At 38.7% G+C, this 21590-nt stretch overlaps 2 protein-coding genes across 3 annotated transcripts in view; one reads left to right on the forward strand and one right to left on the reverse strand.

The window, feature by feature from the left end:
• Positions 1-3215, forward strand: part of coro2ba (coronin, actin binding protein, 2Ba) — a 45652-nt gene extending 42437 nt beyond the window's left edge. Inside the window, exon 12 of one of the 2 annotated variants that reach the window (XM_057835326.1) lies at positions 753-3213. In XM_057835326.1, the coding sequence (XP_057691309.1) occupies positions 753-887 (135 nt within the window). In that variant the 3' untranslated portion in view covers positions 888-3213. Of the gene's footprint in view, positions 1-752 lie in introns of both variants that reach the window. The other variant, XM_057835335.1, reaches the window with a different exon arrangement.
• A 1712-nt stretch (positions 3216-4927) lies between these two features.
• Positions 4928-21031, reverse strand: anp32a (acidic (leucine-rich) nuclear phosphoprotein 32 family, member A). Its single transcript, XM_057835349.1, has 7 exons — positions 20854-21031; positions 14697-14846; positions 14481-14603; positions 9079-9274; positions 8872-8981; positions 6053-6125; positions 4928-5946 (listed from the first exon to the last, which is right to left on the reverse strand). Exons 1-7 carry the CDS (start codon positions 20905-20907, stop codon positions 5879-5881), a joined length of 774 nt encoding a protein of 257 aa, XP_057691332.1. The 5' UTR covers positions 20908-21031; the 3' UTR covers positions 4928-5878.
• Positions 21032-21590: the final 559 nt, after the last annotated feature.

Raw genomic sequence — 21590 nt, forward strand, 5'->3', positions numbered from 1 at the left:
ATGCCCCAGCAATGTTGCTTTTCGCAATTTTGTGAATTTGACATTTGAACTGTTAAATGTGGCATCATTGGAGCCTCAAAACAACTGTCAAATGGCCTAAAAATAAAGATTGTTCAACATCCTGGTTTGTGGAAGGATATAAAGAGCAAGCTCAAAGATGTCAGCTGTCAGTTTTCACTTTGAGGAATAAAGTAAGAAATGGGAGACCACTCTTCTAACTAATTGTCGATTGCCAGCCAACTGCAAGAACAAGGAGAAAGACAAACATTCACGCTCACACTCAAACGTAGGTACAATTTTGGAGCGTTCAATCAGCCTAATATGCATGTTTTTTGGATCTGGGAAGAAACCGGAGAAAACTCAAGCAAGCATGGGGAGAACAGGAAGACCTGAGCCCAAGATTGAACCCTTTATCTCAGAGATGTGAGGCTGACATGCCAACCACTCACCTGGCTCCTTTTGTTTGAATAATTATTGCATGAATTTCAGTCACTCCTACAAACTTTTTCCCCTCTCAAATATTACAGTGTTTTCCTGCAATTGTTCAATACATACATAATAACCAAATTAACAGTCCATTCAGGAGGATGCTATATGACGACACGAACACAACAGTCCATCCACAAAAACAAAAAAGACAAAGCGCCACAAAAAAATATTAGCAATAATAATACAATTTTTTAATGATGTGTGATCTTAATTGTTCCATAAAACCTCCAATTTGCTTCCTTTTGTTTCTTTTCCATATGCAGCTTCTGCGGATGTTCTTCCGGCAGCAGGATGAGTTGCGGAGGCTGAAGGAGGAGTTGAGCTCCAAGGATGTACGAATACGTCAGTTGGAGTTGGAACTTAACAACATGAAGAATGTGAGCCCTCATAACATCTGAGCTCTGACAAATCCGCCACCAGTTTAGACCTCCAGAAAGCTTCGGCACCCTCATTCACATTTGACCTGCTACCACAGCCTAACTCCTGCTGCCATTCCTCACACACTCTCTGGTTACTGGACTTTTTTTTTTTTTTTTAATTATTATTATTAAAGCTGTATTTTAATAATGACAAATATGTTACATAATAAGAAGCAGGGTCATGATTTCCATATTAAAGGAAATATTTAAATCAGTGAAATGTTATTTTACATGTTTTGAATGTATTAAAATGAAAACGGTGATGAATTAATACACACTTTTGGTTCGACCTTAACTAATCTTGTCTCAACCAGTATGCTATAACTAAAATGCCTGGAGATCATATTCTCCCCAAGTATTGACGAGGAGCAGCATTTGTTTCTTATTCAGCCTAAATTCGTGGATAAGATACTATTGTCGTACATTTTTTTTCTTGAAAGTTTTTAATGTTACTGACACTTGTTTACTGGGACTTACAGCGCCATCTCAAAATAGCTGACATGCATTTGCGTACAAATGTCTGCTATTTCCTGCCACTGACACAGCGGCTCAAGAAGTCTTCTTTACACCAGAGTCAACAATTGACAAACTGGTGTGAAGTCTGAAGCCAAGCCTTAAGAGAAAGTTTGATGACACTTATTTGGTTTTAGGGCTAAACACAGTTATGGGGATTGTATTATGCGTTTACTTCTATTTATTTAACTTTTTTTTCTCATATTGTTTATAATAATGTGGCTGGGCAAGCAATGATTGTGTTTGGGTTCACTGAATGTTTATAAGTTTGTTGCGGAAGTGGCTCTTGATGATGATGATGATGATGAAGCTTTATTTCAAGCATGCACAAGAAAAACACACACAAAAAAAAAAACAGTATAGAAATACAGTATAGTTCATTCAGAATAATTATTTGCACTCGAAAGGGAGTGGGAAGAAGAGAAACTTGAAAAACTCTTTGATGGTTGTTGGCAATGACACCACATAACTGCAGGCAAGGTAGATCCTGTATGTAGTTAGTATATTCTCAGAAATTCTATTAGTTAACTATATTATTAGTACTATAAACCATATTTACTACTAGTAAATCTGTCATTTTGCCTCACAAAAACACAAATGCTAACTTTAAACCATGTGTTTTAAAAGCTTAAATATTTGTTTAAAACCAGTGTTTGTTTTTTGGCAATTTAAAAATGTTTTCAAACTGACCCTGTCACTAGTGGACAAAGAAAGAGCTAAGTGTATGTTGGCTTTTGTTCAGGTGTAACAAGAATGAAATGTGAACCTACAGAAAGTTTAGTAAAGTTTTGAGTCTTCTACAGTCTTTCACTTAGAATGTTTATTTGTGTGTCTGATTTTGTTGTTGTTGTTGTTGGCTTTTCATTGTAACATTCAGAAGTTGTTGCACGCTTCAAAAGGTAAGACATTAGTTAACCTCAACAATATTGTAAGATGGTAAAATTGAAGGATCTCTTTCAGTGTCTCACCATTACAAACAGTAGGAGTTACTGCATTGCCAATAAGATCCAACACCAGAGATAAATATTATTACACTAGATTCTAAATAGGTGGTGTGCAGGTTTTAAACAAAACAATATTATCTTGTATTGAACCTCATTAGATGTGCAAAAGGTCAACTTTACCTTAGCTAGTTATCCAAGAAAGGTAAGAAATAGAGGCAAAATGTTTACCCAAACTAAGAGTAGCGTTACTTTAGAATACTATTACTCAACTAAGAGTAAAAGTAGTAGTAGTCAAGTAAAAATGTATTTGGTGAATACACATACTCAAGTTATGAGTAACATTGTGAGTAACTGCTTACAATATTTGAATTTTAAATAGTATTTTTTTTCTCAGCACCAAGTTATTCATATAAAATGTTATTATAATAATGTACTATGAGACAACTGCATGAAGATAAGAAATCATTGAATCCCGGTAAGAGGAGAAAAAAAAAATCTGCAGAACTGAAGCATCATTTGTCCAAAGAGCATGAGTGCCCTCTAGTGGAGAAAATACTTCCTAGTTTGAATACTGAATAGTTGCTTCATAGTTCCTTTTATGAAATTAAAAGGATTATACCTCCGGTTTTCTGTCTTCAATCGTTGCCAAATAAAAACTGGGAGAGAGGTTACGAGTCATGTTGATGGCAGCGCTCTATGTCAAATACTTAATTTTTTATGGTGCTTTAAAGACGCCACGTGATAAACAGGCTGGCATGATCGTAGAACGCCAAGCTTGAATCTGATTGGTACTGTATAATGCAGTCATGTGATTATCGTTGCAACGTCTCATTAGTGAAACTGGTAGAGCTACTGTTGGCATCGCTTGGGGGGGGGGGGGGGGGGTAAAATCTAATATGTAGAATAAAGAGGAAAAATGGAAAAATGTAACGATTAGTGTAGTCCAAAGTAGCGGAGTAAGAGTAGCGTTTCTTCTTCACAAATCGACTGAAGTAAATGCAAAAAGTATGGCTTAGTTAAACTATTGTTGGAATTACATTTTTCTCAAAAAGTTACAAGAGTAAATTTAAGAATTACATTTTTCTCACAAAGTTACTAGAGTAAATGTAACAATGCGAAATTTAAACCTTGGTGAAAGGAAAGCTTCAGTGTGTTATGTCACAAGTTGACCTGCGAACATAATGCATGAGACGCACAGTAAAGACTAGACGGAATACTGTTTATGTGTGTGGTCACAGCAGTAATTTTGCCTTTTTGTAGGATTTACTAACATGATGGCAAGTTATTTTGGACAATGTGTTGAATCTTGAATTTATTCAGATGCATGTGCGTCCGAGACTTTTGACAAGGCTGTCAATAGACTTGCAGGGACTCGGGGACAAGAGACCATTATAGGGCCCCCCGCCCCATCCATGCCACAACAAAATGCGCAGTACTTTAACACTTTGCAAGCAATGTCAGTGTAAATTTTCAAATTATTTGAGATGGACAGTTAAATTTAACACTGTATTTGACTGTAATGTGATGTGACACAATATAAACAAACAATTTCCATCTATTGTCCCATGCAGGCTGAAATACAATACAACTGAGAGTGCTGTGACTGCCTGCTAAGCAACAAAACATTATAACTAAACATCCTGTGCCTGCCCCCTCCACATACCTGGGGTTATCAAGCCCTCAAACAGTGATGCGCCTAGATTTTTTGACAGCAAAGTCATTTATTACATCAGTGAAATCTTGTTTTTGAGCAAGCTCGCGCTCAATGGAGAGCATGGTGTTACTGGCATCCCCAAAGGGCTGCTGTCCCCTACAATATGACCGGCTTCACCAATTTGGCGCAGACGAAAAGGATGGCGAGCGTAAGGTGGCGAGAAAGGAGTTGTTGTGCGGTGGCGCTGAGTTGATTGGCTGTGAGTCCCCCATTGTTAATAAAAGTTCCACCAAAAAGCAATCCGACGAGTCTCTGCGTTTTTATGCACACTGAAGGGGGACCCGGACGAACTGATGACGAACGATCCAAGTAAATCGCCCGTCCACTACACAATACAGTGCGGAGTTGAGAGTACCGCAACTTACCATAAGTGCAGTTTGGTAACAATGGCTAGGTTTTTAAGCCTGTCCTGTGATATGGTGGAGCATAGGTAGGTTTTTATTATTTTCATTTTATTGGAGGCTCGCTCTCCTCCAGCTACGGTCACTGGCAAAGCCAAGAAAATGCGTAGCACTTGAGTGCGCCAAAGCGGGGTCAAACCATTCTCTGCTGAGACAGAGGGGGTAGATGGGTGAGCGTTGTGCAAAAAAAGGAAAAATATATATTTGAAATATTTAATATGGTAAGGTTTTTAAGTATATATCGAATGGAACATAATATTTAATCAGACAATCATTTAAATAAAAAAGAAATATGTGAATTTAAAGTAAAATAAATTAAGGGTCATTCAGGCGCCCCTATGGTCCTGAGGCCCGGGACAACATACCCGGTTGCTCCCTCATGTTGACGGGCTTGCTTGTAGATAGGAAACCACTCATCATGCGGCAAAAACCACACATTTCCAAGTATAGTATATATAAACCCGTTTTATTATTTTAAATTGAAAGAGGAAAAGAAACACAATTTGAACGAGGATTTAGACAGTCCAGTTTGAACATGTATAAGGAAAATTGAAATACCCTAACTGCTATTAACAGTTCTGTGTACTCCCTGAAAATTTCCCGTTATGGCCTGAAGTCTGTCACAGAAAAGGGACAAATTCTGATAGTGAATTATATCATTTTTTAAAAGAGATTTGCCTGATTCGAGATTTCTACTTCTCATTCTGCTCGGGTTTAGTAGAATACATATGTGTATATATATTTTATTACAATGTATAGTTTCACATCAGTTATATGTTCAATGTCTGCTGCCATCAAAGAGAATACAAAAAATAGATTTGGTCAATATTTACAAGAACTCGTAATATCCAAACTAGCAAAGCTTAGGATTTGACATGGTTGAGCTTCTTAATCAAGGGTCGACTTCTGCTATTGTTTGCAATGCCACAACAGGGTCGTCTTCAGCACGGTCATATCAGGATAGCATAGTACACTGTTTTTTTCCGAGGAAATAAAATGCAGTGTAAAACTAAGAAAAAGAAAGGAGAATTCTTAGAATAATTATTGGATCCCAGCTCACACATCTGAACTACTATTGGATTTAGACTTAGAACTCGACATTTTTTAAAGTGAGGGGCTTAAAATACACATGTATTGACAAACTGGTCTCATACAAAGAGTGAGAAAACACCCCAAATATCTCTTAAAAGATTTCTCCTTGCCTAGCTTACAAAATGTGTATCTGCAAAGTTGTTAAAAGTGGACTGTAAAGAGCTTTAAGGTACACAAAGGTGCAGAGCCTGTGACAAAAGGGGCAAAGGACCAAAGCGCTCCTAATGCAGGGAAACACACTTGGTTACTGGGAAGAGTTTGTGAAATATAACTTCAAACAGTTCACGCAAAGCCTCAAAATCCCCCTCAATCGTCATCGTCGTCTTCTCCTTCTTCATTCAGTTCCCGTTTTCTCTTTTGACCCCGCTCTTGCTCTATTGGAACATTTAAATTGTTAGGATCCCAGAAAAAGCAATGCAATTTTTCGCATTCATTCAAAAAAGTAATTCAGATTTGTATTTGTCAACCAATCCTTCTCACCATCCTCCTCCTCTTCCTCCTCCTCTTCATCGTCATCTACTTCTTTGTCATTCAAGTCCTCCTCATCTTCCTCCTGTTTATGAAGTTGCGGCTTTATTTCAAAATGACCAAAACTCATTTTCTATGCAAAATGTTCAAAACAAGACTGTGGTTAATGTCAAACAAAAAAATTCAGAAATTCTATGACGTATCATTCCAAATTGTACTGTAGCATGCATAGGGAAAAACAGCAAAGACAAAACATAATGATCATTTATATGTTAGGAGTTCCCAAAACATATTTTTAAATTGGCATTCGAAAGGAAATTTTCAATATAGTTAAATTTTCAGGTAACACTTTACAATAAGAGTCCCTTAATTAACATTAGTTAATGCATTTTTAGACAATAACTAATGTTTAAGTAACATTACAATAATTAATATAATTGCTTGTCTAACATTTATTAATATATTAATTAACATGAGTTAATGCATTAGCGAATGCATTAGTTAATGCATAACCAGACAGTAACTAATGGTTTGGTAAAATTAAAAATATATATGGGCCTATATAGGGTTAGTTAACTTAGCATTTATAATTTCTTAGTTAAAGTGCCTGTGACACGAAAAAGCATGTTTATTTCATAATACACGCGGTATTTTATGCCCCTGAATGATATGGGCCGCTTGGATGTGTGTGGAAGCGATCGCTATTTTTATTTAGTTTTTTGAATCCCGCGCCATGAAAATGAGTGACTTCCGGCTTCGGTCTTGCATTGAGGAGGAGGGCGCTGTGACGTGTACGGTAGAAGACGTCCTCTTCACGCTACAGTGTACTGTTGTGTATGAGGACGAAGGATTCAGCTGATTTTGCGGATTAATACGTTTATTTTTCGCATCACGCCAGCCAAACGGCTGCAGAAAAATCATTCTGTATGAGGGAGAGGCGTATGCGCCGTTTTGGAGTTTCAAAAGGTTCCCATTCACCGTGGATATTTACTGTGGGACCATTGGACTTATGAGGAAGTGAGTAAACATCTTGTTTTGTATTATGTCAAAAACGAATACAGCGATTACAAAGTAAACACTACTACTACTACTACTTACGTTTGATCATTGATAGGCATGTAAAAAGCTATCCTAATGGTCATTAGCAGCACCACGTTAGCTGCACAACAAATCCAGCCACCCTCCTCCGGGGAACGAACTGTAAATTGCTCTCCGCCAGGCGGTTTGCCGATCCACTAAAACAACTGACAACCGGGTCGTCATGTCAAATAATCCAGGATAGTTATGTGTGATTTTCCACTTCGAAGACTTTGAAACATCACTCGGTTTGGGTTAGCATGTCGGCTAGCTGTCACGGCTTCTGGTTTGTTTACATTCTCCGAAGCCGGGGAAGGGAAATGACATATGTCCGATTTAGGTGTCATAAAATATCGTTCGGGAGGTGCGACAGTAAAGGTGAAGTCGACATTTTTTACCATTATGGAGTAATTTTGCCATGTCGTCTTGAATAAATGCATTTTTATTATTTCATATTCCATTCAGCACAATACTGTTATTTGTCATGAACATGCCATTTATTTAGCAATTGGGGAAAATACTTGGATAAAAAGAATATCCTGTAAAAATATTGAAGTAAAGAGACAGAAACAATGACATTTTGCCGCTCTCTTCGTCGCGTTTTCCTTGTTGTGAATAGATCCCCCTCGACGGGCTGACTGGTCCTTCTCAAGCCATTTATATAGCTATTGGGGAAAAATACTTGGATAAAAAGAATATCCTGTAAAAATATTGGAGTAGAGAGACTGAAACAATGACATTTTGCGGCTCTCTTCGTCGCGTTTTCCTCGTTCTGAATAATTCCCCCTCAATGGGCTGAATAGTAAAACCGATGAGCCCAGTCTACCGCTGACGTCATCCACCTGTTGGGGAAGCTAAAGCCCTATAATGGTAGGCGTGGCTAACCGACAGATTAAAAGACTAATTTCTCGTCATCTGTGCTTTTCTAAATTGTTGTATATAGTCGAATCGTCTCAAAATATGATTCTAATTCACATAATAATGCCATTTAAGACTTTTTTTCTCGTGTCATATGCTCTTTAAGGGACACATGTGCTACACTTTACAATAAGGGTCCAAAAAGCATTCAGTAATGGTTAATTAAGATTAAGTAATACTTATGAGGTACATTCACATGAAATAATACCATACTTAAGGTTAGGTTAGCAGTACCCAAGAACTCACAATGCAATATTTCTCATTTTAAAATAACATAATCACTTACTAGTACCACTGCCAGTATACATTAGTAACTACAGGTATTTATAAGCTAAACTTAAGTATGATATTATTTATTTACATATCCCTGAACTAAGAGATTATAAATGCTTAAATTCCCCCCTTTTAACCTTTATTAATCATTACTGAATGCTTTTTGGACCCATATTGTAAAGGGTAGCACATGTGTCCCTTAACTAAGAAACTATAAATGCTTAACACCCCCCCCTCCCCCCAACCTTTATTAACCATTACTGAATGCTTTTTGGACCCTTATTGTAAAGTGTAGCACATGTGTCCCTTAACGAAGAACTACTAGGCCTATAATAAAAAAAAAAAAATTAATTACCAAACTATTAATTACTGTCTAGTTATGCATTAACTAATGCATTAACTCATGTTAATTAATATATTAATAAATGTTAGATAAGCAATTATATGAATTATTGTAATGCTACTTATACATTAGTTATTGTCTTGAAATGCATTAACTAATGTTAATTAAGGGACCCTTATTGTAAAGTGTTACCAATTTTCAATAACAATCTAAGACATACTTCTCCACTGAGGCCCCCCTCTTCATTCTCCTCTTCATCGTCATCGCCCTCATCCTCTTCTTCCTCCCCTGAAGGTGCATCATCATCATCATCATCATAATCCTCTACGTCTACATCAGGGAAAAACAAGGGCTTTTAGCTAAATAGACATGTATCTAACCATATAATCTTTGTAATGTAAATGAAAAGGATGTGTTACAGTCATACCATCGTCATTTTCATTGCCATGTCCCCAGTCTTCTGAGTAAAGCTCATGGTCCGAATCGGAATCTCTATCATCTTTGTCATATCCGTCCAGATAGATCAGCTGTGGGAGTAGCTTAAAAACACCCTCTCGGTACTCGCTCAGGTTCGTCACCTCACACGAGAACAGCTCAAGGCTTTTCAGTGTTGAAATGTCTTTCTGTCAGAAGGATAATTCTCATGAGAACAATATATTATTTTACAACTTTGTATACATTGGATACACAGTATAGTGGATTTTTTGGGGGAGTTGTACACCAAAGGTTGGACATTTAAAGGCCCAGTCCCTAAAATGAAACAGCCAAGACCATTTTTAGTTATCTTTATTCTATTCCCAAAAATATGTGTGCATTGTGGCACTTCAGTCAACTTTATAACAACGGCTCCACCACTCAAATCAAGGCCAATGCGAATCTGTGCGAAGGGGCATTTTATACCAGATTAGGGTCATTTCTTATACAGGCACAAGCATAGACTTTGGAAAAGAGAGTGGCATTAACCAGTAAAATGTGTTAACAACAGTGCGATAATGTATTATTTCCTTCCTGCAAGTGGTTTGGTATTATGGTTTCTGTGTCCACATTTGCTGTTCACAGTTGATTCCTCTCTGCTCTAACCATAGGTGTGCAGTAACGTGTTACATGTACCGTATTTTCGGACTACAAGTCGCACCTGTGTATAAGTCGCACCAGCCATAAAATGCCCAACGAAGACAAAAAAAATATAAGTCGCACCAGAGTATAAGTCACATTTTTACTTGATAAAATCCAACACATAGAACAGACATGTCATCTTGAAAGGCAATTTAATATAAAAATACAATAGAGAACAACATGCTGAATAAGTGTACAGTGCATGAACAACGAAATGTGAATATACTGTCCTCACCAGGACGCTACGGCTCGGTCCTGGCTATTCAGCGGGCTAAACTCCCAAATGACGATTCTGGACGTCCGTATAATTTGGTGACTCAATTTCATCCTCGATACCAAACAGGTTCGCATCGACATAAATAAATGATAATTAGGTGCTTTTACTGCAATGACATGACATAAACGGTTAGCATGCGTTCGCTAGCATTAGCGCACCGTTCAAACAAACACACAACTGGCTCTAAGTGTCCGATCGCGGGTGGAAAACACACAACAACAGAAAAGGTGATACACACAGGCGTTGCCTCTGAAGAGATATTTTACAAGCATAAACAATGAACGTCAGTTCGCAGCCGTGTTTCTCTCTCACTAACTCGCCCACTCACTCAGAGCTACGTAGCTGTCAGTCTTCTTCTGGCATGTGAGCGCTCTTCTTCACGTAAACAAGTGCGAGTGCGCCCCCACGTGGGCGTGAGAGCGCCACAAACTAAAAGCATGCATTTCAATATAAAAAAGTCAATCATACAATTGAACACACATTGCCAATGGCAGAACGCGAACGTGGCCATAGATATTAAGAGTTATTCAGATAACTATAGCATAAAGAACATGCTAACAAGTTTACCAAACCATCAGTGTCACTCCAAAACACCAAAATAACATGTGAAATGATATCATTATGTGTTAATAATTTCACACATAAGTCGCTCCTGAGTATAAGTCGCATTCCCAGCCAAACTATGAAAAAAAAAACTGCGACTTATAGTCCGAAAAATACGGTACTTGAGTAACTTATTGACAAAAAGGTACAGGACTTCTAAGAGTAGTTTTATCACGCCTTATTTTTTACTTTTTTGACTTGGGAAGAAACGCTATTCTTACTCCATTACTTTGGGCTACACTCGAATCGTTACATTGTTCCTTTTAATTCTACATATTAGGTTTGACTTTATTTTTTTTTATCAGAGATGCAGTCAGTGGCTCTACCAGTTTCACCAATAAGACATCGCAACAATAATCACATCTCATGGCTCCATTATACCAATCAGATGTTACAACTAGGGATGTCCCGATCCAGGTTTTTGCACTTCCGATCTGATACCGATATTGTTTTGCACTTCCGATCCGATACCAATACTGGCCGATACTGATACCGGCCTATCTGAGCATGTATTAAAGTTTAAAGTTATTTAGTCTCCTTACTTAGTTGTCAGACTCATGTTGAAAAGGGTTTTAGTACTTTGATAACAACTAGCCAGCTGAATTAGGTGAGTTTGAATAACACACGATGATTGATAACAAGAAACTGACCTGTTTATTCAGTGACAAACACAAAAGATTATAAATAACAAACAGAAATGGCATAGTCAGTCAGTAAAACGTGCAAATAATATTGTAAACTGTCAGTGGAAAATCCCACAAATCCCCCAAGCTATTAGATGCTTTTAATGTTTCGTGCATTAGTTACAAAAATTGTATAAAAAGCCTCTCAGGTTTAAATAAACGACTATTTCAGTTTCAAGTTAACATTTTAAAACAGTAAATAAACTACTCAAGTCCCCATTCTGTATCAGCAGCTTTAAACTACATTCAATTAATTTAATTTTGCGAATCAACTGTTAAAGTTGTTAAAATTGCTCCCGTTATTCCATAATTTCCCATCTGTCTACTTTTGACATGTGAAAGTTTTAAAACTGTTTTGAAGATAGATTCAAGTCAAGATTTTGCCGATTAAGGAGTATTTTAGATGATAAGTTAATTAGGTTCGCTTGGAAGGTTCACTACACAGCCTACAAGGGAAGTCTCCTGCTTTAAGATGGCGGCTGTTTACTAACGCACCTAGTTTTCAATGCATGTGTTGCTCACGCTGTCGAGTCTGTCATTTTGCATCTAGTTCTACATACATATGATATCTATTAGACAAGCATGTTTACTCTCGGGACGCAAGGCAGTCTGTTTCTCATTGCGTCCCGAAGACCTCGCTGTGCATTAGTTTCGCTTTACTTGACATATTTCAATAATCGGAATTTGGATGTTTGTGAATCCTTCTCGAATCTTCCACGGCAGAATCGCTCAAGGATGTAATGACGTCTGGGCATGTTGTACCGTGGTTCTAATGCTGCGTTCCAGAAAAGTGGGATGTCGGACTTTTCTGACCTCCGACTAGGAAAATATCATTGGAACACCACTCAAACTGGGAGGTCCAAGTCGCTAAGTCAGAGAAAAAATAACTACCCCGACTTCCAAGTTGTTTCAATCTGACGTCACTGGACAAAATGGCACTCAAGAACACGAATGATAACACAATAATGAAGTAAATCAAGTTTATTTGAGACGCCATGTATTTTTTTCCTCATACAGTGAATTATCTTTGTTGTGCTATGTTTTTATATTGACAACCAGCAAAGGATGTAACTGAAAAAAGGCAGTTTACAGTGTGGGCTATAACGCAGCCGTTGTTTTTCCTCTACTATGTGATCGCTTATAAGAAGGCAGGTTCGCTGGAGGTCAAAATGTCTTTGGATGGCCAAAATCAAAAACACCTCGTCACGATCAGCCATCTTTGTTGTTTACATTTGCTTGTATCGCTTTGAGATCGGAACTGGTACCATCCGAGTGGGATAAATTCGACTTCCCACTTCTCTGGAATGCAGCATAGTGTGTTGGATGGCGCGTCTTTACTCACGAGAGATAATGGCTCGTCATCCGGAATGAATTCTTGATTCTTCTTCTTGCAATGAATTCTTGCAATGTCTCTTGTTATTCCCTGGGCTTTGGGACTGTCGAGTGCCAGTTTGTCACGCATAGCAAAAGTTTCTGCCAGTGTTAGTTGCGTAGGACCTTTCTTTTTGTCTTCGGTTTTCTTAACATACTCCTTATATTGTTTGTGGTGGTATGTCGCTAAATGCTTGATTAGGGAGGTTGTATTAAAACTTCTTACAGCTTTACCACCACGCTTGACTTTGTGGCATATGTTGCACTCTGCCTCTTTGTCTTTGTCATCCTTTAAGGTGAAATGATCCCACACAGCTGAAATTTTTACCGATAAAGTCTCTCGGTAAATTGGGAGACGGTAATGTAGTATGTTGAAGGTGTGCCGTAAAATGCGGACTGGATTTTAGGGAAACCAAAGCAAAAACTGGAATGGATTATGGAAATCGATGCGCTGGAAAACCCGGAGCAGACTTTCGAAAAAAAAAAAACTGGATCGGAAGTCTGGATTGGAATTTTTCCTTGTCGGCCGATCCGATACCGATGCGCATTTTTTTGCCCATATCGGCGTCCGATCTGATCCAAATATCGGATCGGGACATCTCTAGTTACAACAGTCTTCATTTGCGGAAAACAAAGTGGTAAGTTATGCAAAATGAGACATCTTTTAAGATATTTTTCACTCAGATTAATTAAATCGTTCATATAATTTATATAGTAGTGCTTTAGTGTGAATTAGAGACCATGCAAAGATATGCAGTGACATACTGCATCCACTAACGAAAAAAGAAAAAAGATTTTCGAAAGACAACTATCGAAATACCTCTATAGAGAAACGACTACCACAATGAAAAGCAATGTGACAGCCACCTGGCAGCAGTAATGTGCTACTGGCGTGGCATCACAGCTCGAACAGTCCAGGGGGTGAGAGTGGTCTTTAAAAAGTGAGATCTAAAAATAATTGAATACATTCTCAAAATCCATATGGATTATGTTTACAAAAAAAAAAAAAAAAAAAAAAAAAAAAAAACATACTAATACCTCACATTAAGTGTATTTTACAACTTGGGATACACTTTTAAACCTGGACAGACTTTCACTTTTGTCTGCAGGGCAACATCCAACTTAATGAAAATTGTGTGGTGCGTGAAGCCGTTTGTTTGACAATCATGAAGTTGTAATCTCCTTTTTTTTGCTGTTCAGTTGACTGTAGTAACAGATCTTCAGAGTTCTTAGATTTCTTTATTGCAGTAAGTGAATGTTGTTTTGGGCATTTGTTTTGTTGTTAAATACCAGCGAAACAAACAGATTTATTAGGTCTAACATGTTAATAGTGGTGTTATCACAGATTGTAAAAAAGTTTCCTTGTGTGACAACAAATCATAGATCTTCATGTGTAACATGTATGGACTTCATTTTTTTTTTTAAATGACATATTTCGTAACATGGTTTATTACGTCTATATTCACCTAGTACAGTAGATGGTTGTATACGTGATAAGGAGTGTCCTTTTCAAAGGCAGATATCAATTAATCAGCAACTTCCCTATTTAAGTTACTATTGGTAAAATGATTGTCCTTTTTTACAACTGTCTGTATCGAGAGTCTTAGGTACAGTAAAAGGCAAGTTCAAAGTTTTTCGAAAGCTGATCCATAATTGCGTGGCGGCATGGTCTGAAGCACTTCCAAATATCTTCAACGTGCAGCAGTAGGCAATTTGCACGTCTATACACTATGGTCCACTTCTACACTGTACAAGGCAACTAAAGTATGATTTACTCACCAATGGTTCAATGGTCCTGAGGTCTTTAATCCTGTTGTCACTTAGGTTGAGGTGTCTGAGGTTGGGACATTTCTCTGCCAGCACTTCCAAGCCCCCTGAGATCTTATTATCGCTGAGTTCAAGCTGTACATGATTCAAATAATCAGAAATATACACAGATTTAAATATGTGGGCTTTTTTTTTTAATTAAAAAAAAAAAATCTAACAAGAAACAACCTTCTTCAGTTTTTTTAGTTTTGGCAAGTGGGCGATCGTGGTCAGTCCAACTCCCACTATGCTCAGGTATTCCAGCTCCTCAAATTCATCCGTCAGACCTTCGATCTTGCCATCATTGGAACGACAGCTGTCAAGAAAAAGTTCTTTGACCTACAGAGTAAACACATTCAAGTCTCGTTATCATTTGCAAAACACAAATAATAATTCAAGTAAAGAATATTTTAGGCTTAAGCAGAATCCTTCTCACAAATGTTTGGGGGAGGGCACTACTCCAAGTTATGTAAAAAGGCCACATATACTTTTTTTAACCCAAGGTAAAGTGGTTTTTCATCATCCAGTTTCTGTGTACAACTAAGGTCTCGTTTAGATAGTGACACTCCAACCGAATCATCAGGAAACGACCCACTACAGGTTTGCATGCACACGACACCGCTATCAGAATGACCCTACATGAACGCAGCAAGCTCTGCAACTGAAACGTTCCACTTTGGAGTCGGAATCAAACGGTTACATTTTTGCTTTCTGTTTTCATCATTGCCGCGAGAGCATGAGGCCAATCAGAAATGCAGCCGTTGTGGGATGGTATGGCAACGTTTTCGTGTAAACTGCCCCAAGAATGTTCCCAGAACCTCAAGGTTTTAAATTGACGCACCTTTATTGCTGTGTTGACAGCGCTCTTTGCAAAACGACTCGTTTTCTGACACTATTTTGTGGGTGAATGATTGGCATACATATTGGACCAAACAGGTATACCACTTCACGAGGCAAAAGATTGGCATACCAGTCTAATCAATTGCCTGATGGCTTGGCGATGCCACAACAACTTAGCAATAGATCACCCAATACCCACTGAAACTGAGCTTTTATCAAAGAAAGTAAACATTTTACCTACACTGCTGGCCAAAAGTATTGGTACCCCTACAATTGTGTCAGATAATGCTGAATTTCTCCCAGAAAAGGATTGAAGTTACAAATGCTTTGGTAGTAATATCTTCATTTATTTTGCTTGCAATGAAAAAACACACAAAAGAAAATGGAAAAAAAAATTAAATAATCATCATTTTACATAATACTCCAAAAATGGGCCGGACAAAAGTATCGGCACCCTCAACCTTTAATTATTAAACCAACCATTAGTCAAAATAACTGCGAACAACCGCTTCCGGTATCTATCAAGGAGCTTCTTACAATGCTCTGCTGGAATTTTAGACCATTCTTCTTTGGCTAACAGCTTCAGGTCTATGAGATTTAAAGGGTGCCTTCTCCAAACTGCCATTTTCAGATCTCTCCACAGGTGTTCTATGGGATTCAGGTCTGGACTCATTGCTGGCCACTTTAGAAGTCTCCAGTGCTTTCTCTTCAACCATTTTCTAGTGTTTTTTGAAGTGTGTTTTGGGTCATTGTCCTGCTGGAAGACCCATGACCTCTGAGGGAGACCCAGCTTTCTCACACTGGGTCCTACATTATGCTGCAAAATTTGTTGGTAGTCTTTGGACATCATAATACCATGCACACGGTCAAGCAGTCTAGTGCCAGAGGCAGAAAAGCAACCCCAAAACATCAAGGAACCTCCGCCATGTTTGTGGGGACCGTGTTCTTTTCTTTGAAGGCCCCGTTTCTTTTCCTATAAACTCCATGTCGATTCCTTTTCCCAATAAGCTCTACTTTTGTCTCATCCGACCCGAGAACATTCTTCCAAAACATGCTTGGCTTTCTCAGCTAAGTTTTGGAAAACTATAACCTGGCTTTTTTATGTCTCTGGGTCAGATGTGGGGTCTTCCTGGGTATCCTACCATAGAGTCCCTTTTCATTCAGATGCCAACGGACAGTACGGGTTGACACTGTTGTACTCTCAGACTGCAGGATAGCTTGAACTTGTTTGGATGTTAGTCGAGGTTCTTCATCTGCCATCAGCACAATATTTTATTGAAATCTCTCGTCAATTTTTCTTTTCTGTCCAAATCTAGGGAGTTTAGGCATAGTACCATGGGCTTTACACTTATTGATGACACGGCGCACGTTAAACACAGGAACATTCAAGTCTTTGGAGATGGACTTGTAGCCTTGAGATTGCCCATGCCTTGTCACAATTTTGCTTCTCAAGTCGTCTGACAGTTATTTGGTCTTCTTTCTTTTTTCCATGTTCAATGTGGTACACACAAGGACACAGGACAAAAGTTGAGTCAACTTTAATCCATTTTAACTGGCTGGAAGTGTGATTTAGTTGTTGCCATCACCTGTTATGTGCCACAGGTAAGTAACAGGTGCTGTTTATTACACAAATTAGAGAAGCATAACATGATTTTTTTAAAGGGTGCCAATACTTTTGTCTGGCCCATTTTTGTGTAAAATGATAATGGTTTATTTTTTTCCATTCTCTTTTGTGTTTTTTCATTGCAAGCAAACTAAATGAAGATATTACTACCAAAGCATTTGTAATTGCAATCATTTTCTGGGAGAAATTGAACATTATCTGACAGAATTGCAGGGGTGCCAATACTTTTGGCCAGCGGTGTATGTTTTCATACATTTTTCGGGGGATGGTAGCTAAAGCTCTAGCCACAAGTACAATATTGTTGGTAAAGTCCCTGTCCCTGTCGTAATATAAAATTAATCCGTCGATCACATACAATATCTGCTGCCACAGAAACACACTATAGAAAATTTGGTCCCGACTTTTTGGACACGAACTACTGAAGCAGACGCCCGAAGGCTTAAGCCAGTCGCATGAGCGTAACCCCAATTCAATAATGAAGCTGGGACATTGTGTTAAACGTAATTAAATAATAATAACAATAATTGAATACACTACTAGGACAAGATATTTGATGTTAAAATATATCATTAGTATTTGCTAAAAACAATTAAGTATAACTTAGAATTTTATTGCTGCAACATGTTCCAATATAGCTGGAGCAGTGTCATATTCACCACTGTGTCACATCGCCTCTTCTTTTAACAAAATTCAATTAATATTTGGGACAAGATATTTAACGTCAAAATATATCATTAGTATTTGCTAAAAACAATAAAGTATAACTTAGAATGTGATTGCTGCAACATGTTACAAAATAGCTGGGACAGTGTCATATTTACCACTGTGTAACATCGCCTCTTCTTTTAACAACATTCAATTAATATTTGTGGACTAAAGACACTAGTTGTTGAAGCTTTGTAGGTGGAATTCTTTTCCATTTTTGCTAGAAGTACAGCTTCAGCTGTTTAAGTCTGGGGTCTCCGTTGTCGTATTTTACACTTTATAATGCACAATGCATTTTTCATTGGGAGAAAGGACAGGAATCAGGAGGATAGGAGTCAGGACTCCAATCAGGCCAGTCTAGTACCTGTATTCTTTTACTAAGAAGCCACACGATTTTAACATACAGTAGGTAGAACGTGGTTTTACATTGTCCTGTCAAGTATTCATGGCACATTATGCCCCCGAACTATTTTTAATTTGTCCGTTTTACCCTGGAAACCCCCGTTTACAGATGTCACGCAACCGCTTTTGTTTCAACCCAGCCATAAAAACAATTATATTTATTATTCAAAATGTCTGTCATTTTTAGCTTAGAATCATTAATTGATGTTTAATAATTCGTAATAAATAAAAAAAACGACTTTAAAAATTTATTCACTCGCATATTTTTTCGTTTTTTTTTTTTTTTTTTTTTGGTTACTGTCGCATTTTCCCTGATATGTTAGATGATAAATAATTGAGCCAAACAAAGAAAAACTGGGGGCGGGGGACGTTTAAAAGGGTAAATATATGAAAAAGAACATCTGGACTACTCTTTGATGTCTGCGATTTCTGCATCCCAATCATTGTTATATTACCATGTTTCACCCATAAAATCCCCCTAAAATCCGGCTGTGGCCATTCACATATGTGTCTTGACACTCGATGATACGAGCTACATGGAGTTGGGGATGAAAACATGGTAAGTTCGCGATAATATCTTGGTAAAGTCATGGCGTCTTTAATTATGCCCCCGCGTGCTCTCATGTCCAGTTGGGGTTTTGCTGTTTAATTTTTTTTTTTTTAAATGCCCTCCTGTTCAAAATTTTTCTTCCCCCAGAAAATAGAGATTTTAAGCTTTCCAATTATGTATCACACATGCATACAGGACAATTTTGAAATTTGGCCAAATTGTTGCCTGGCTCTGCCAGACTATTCTCCCTATATTTTTCAAACACTGAGAGAAATAGTTTGGGAACCATCCCATTAACGGCCTTTCGAGCAGGTACAAAATCAATCAACAAATCAGATTAGTTTATTTGCGTGACGTGTTCTTCACGAGCAACGTCACTCTTGCGCGTCGGAAGTCGTCTCTTCAACAACACAGATGGTGAACGGGAGAGCCGAGAATGTGTTCCAATCCACGGTAAAATCAGTTTTAAATGACCAAAAACACATCGACACGAGTCATTGACAACAATCTGTCTCGCGCTAGCCATGTTGAATAAACTCCGCTCTCTTCGTATGTTTACTTCCGCGCGCAAGTCCTTCGTCCTGCCCTCGCCATTTTACTAACGTCACGTCTGCCCGTCGCTGATTGGTCCACTCCGCTGTCTGTTTGCTGTGGCTTGCTCCGCCCTGGAAATTGTATCCGCGTGAATGGTGGCCAGACTCAATAGCTGGAACAGCAGTAGTCTGGTGTACCAGGCAAGCCAAATTGGGGGTCTCAGAGCGGAACTTCAAGTCACCTGAGTGTTGTCCGCCATATGTTTCAATTTGTTGTGTATAATATGGGTCTTACATGCATCCAGTATATGGGTTCACAGTCATGATGGCATAATTACAGTGTGGCCCGCAACAGAGGTGGAGACTTTTGATATAAATGAATGCACCAAATATTACCTATTTCCAAAGAAAGTACTTATACTTCTCCCACCCCTCTCTGTCGTTCTACTCTCACAAAATAGAGAGCAGTTAGGAGATTTCAGCGGATGGATATTCACGTGAGTGCTTAGGCCTTCGATGTTAACCAATCAGCATCAAGAACCAGAACATAGCCCTGCAAAATGTACAATGGATTATTCCGCTGACAGCAACCCTTCCGACGCAGTTTTTTTTTCTCGTGTTGAATTCAGTCATTTTCTAAGTTAATTATGCATTTGCTCTTCGTGGAGAAAAGTGGGTTACTTCATTTGTTGTGTCGAGCTACATCCCTGTAAACGACGCAGAGACACGCTTGTACGAACAAATCGGAGCCAAAGAGCCTAGTCCGCACTCCGCAGGGTCATTCGTGAGTAGGAGGGGCAACTAAAGCGGATTACGCCGCCGCCAGCCGAACATTTTTCCTTGCTGTTTAGTACGACAAACAAACGCAGATAGGATCGATGGACACTCATAGGTTACGATTTATAAACAGGTATTACAAATCGCTCGTTGTTATTGTCGAATAAACGCGGCGTTCCGGTATTTCTAAGAAGGACCTTGTATGGCGGTAAAATGGCGGCGTTTGTCCTACTTCGACAAACAACCACGCGCCGGTATTCCGGTGAGCTCAGTGGATGGCGACGACGCATTCAATTTGGCACGACATCTGCAAAGTCCCCAACTAATACCAGCGGTGCAAATTTAAAGAGATTGTCGCCGTATTTTGCCACAAGGTGGAGGCGAGTACTTAGGTTTTGCATAGTAGTGCTCTATTACAGTATGCCTCACCATTGCAATACTACTGTAAAAGTGTAGAGCTGCGCTGAACTCTGGGTTCTGGGTGGAGCTGGACAGCGGCACTAGGAGGCTTTTGACGTTAAGTTGAGTAGTCACATAGCTTTTAAGACATGGACCATTTAATATTACTCTTGTAATCGGCATTGCCAATGCATCGGGTCAATATTAACAAGGACTTCGAACAAATACGAGCGTCTTCGCAGATCAAAGTTATTAATATGGCTTCTCGCGCCGCTTGCCTTGTGTATTTACACGACCACACATGGCAAAATAGTCCGCTACGACCACACCGGTGATGGAGTTGAGGCGCCTGCAGCACCTGTCACTTTTCACATGTTCGCAACAACGCAGTAAGACGTCCGCATCCTCCTAAGACTTGACAAACTTTGTATCTTTCTCTCCACCATGCCAAGAAGGCACACGAAAGCGTTTACCGTCCGGTGACAAGGGAAAGCGATGGTACGCGTGATAACTTACGTCTGACGGAGTACGGTTCCGCAGTTCTAGGTGAATTCTCTTCTTCATTTCCATCCTGGTTCAACGCGCCTTTTGATACACACTTTAAATTATTACCGCAAATGCTCCTGGCACCTCCAGAGCAAGGCTGTTGCAGTTCATTCAAACTTGATCCGCTAGGTGGGCGGGGGCACTGGGTTATGATTGTCGTCACTGTCGACCAATGAGAGGAGCCTAATTTTGAGCGATCTGATCTACATACGCACGAACCAATGGAATAACTCTCCGAATTGGGTGGGGTTTTGTTGTCGACGGCTGGTTGTTTTGAGGCTGTCTTCAACTCCCAATATCATTGTGAAATGAAATGATACCCCAAGTGACAGCGCTGCAACCCCCTCCCCCCACTGTCACAAGAAAATAAATCCCATATAACCACACACACGTGAAACATGAAATGATACACCTATGAAAAAACAAATCTACATGACCTTGTTCCGAAAAAATAAAAAAAATACATCCTTCCATTTTCTATACCACTTAACATTACTTATGCACGGGTCGTCTACATGACCCAAAATATGATGTCCAGATGTTTGGATGCCAGATCTCAATTACTATTATGTTATTTTTATTACGATAGTCATTATTGTATTTTTATATTGATTATATGTCTTTTGTGAATAAATTGATTTATAAACTAATGTCAAAAGAATTTTCAAAGTTAAAACATGAATAATACCAGAATTATACATGGCTAT

Source organism: Corythoichthys intestinalis, chromosome 1 (genome assembly GCF_030265065.1).
Source record: "Corythoichthys intestinalis isolate RoL2023-P3 chromosome 1, ASM3026506v1, whole genome shotgun sequence".
NCBI classification, from domain to species: domain Eukaryota; kingdom Metazoa; phylum Chordata; class Actinopteri; order Syngnathiformes; family Syngnathidae; genus Corythoichthys; species Corythoichthys intestinalis.

Excerpts from the sequence above, each read along its gene's own strand:
- anp32a (XM_057835349.1), bottom strand. The coding sequence starts at position 20,907 with ATGGAAATGAAGAAGAGAATTCACCTAGAACTGCGGAACCGTACTCCG. Across the intron at positions 14,604-14,696 it reads AACTAAAAAAACTGAAGAAG|CTTGAACTCAGCGATAATAA; the intron begins GTTGTTTCTTGT and ends AATCATGTACAG. Across the intron at positions 9,275-14,480 it reads TCAGGACCATTGAACCATTG|AAAGACATTTCAACACTGAA; the intron begins GTGAGTAAATCA and ends TCCTTCTGACAG.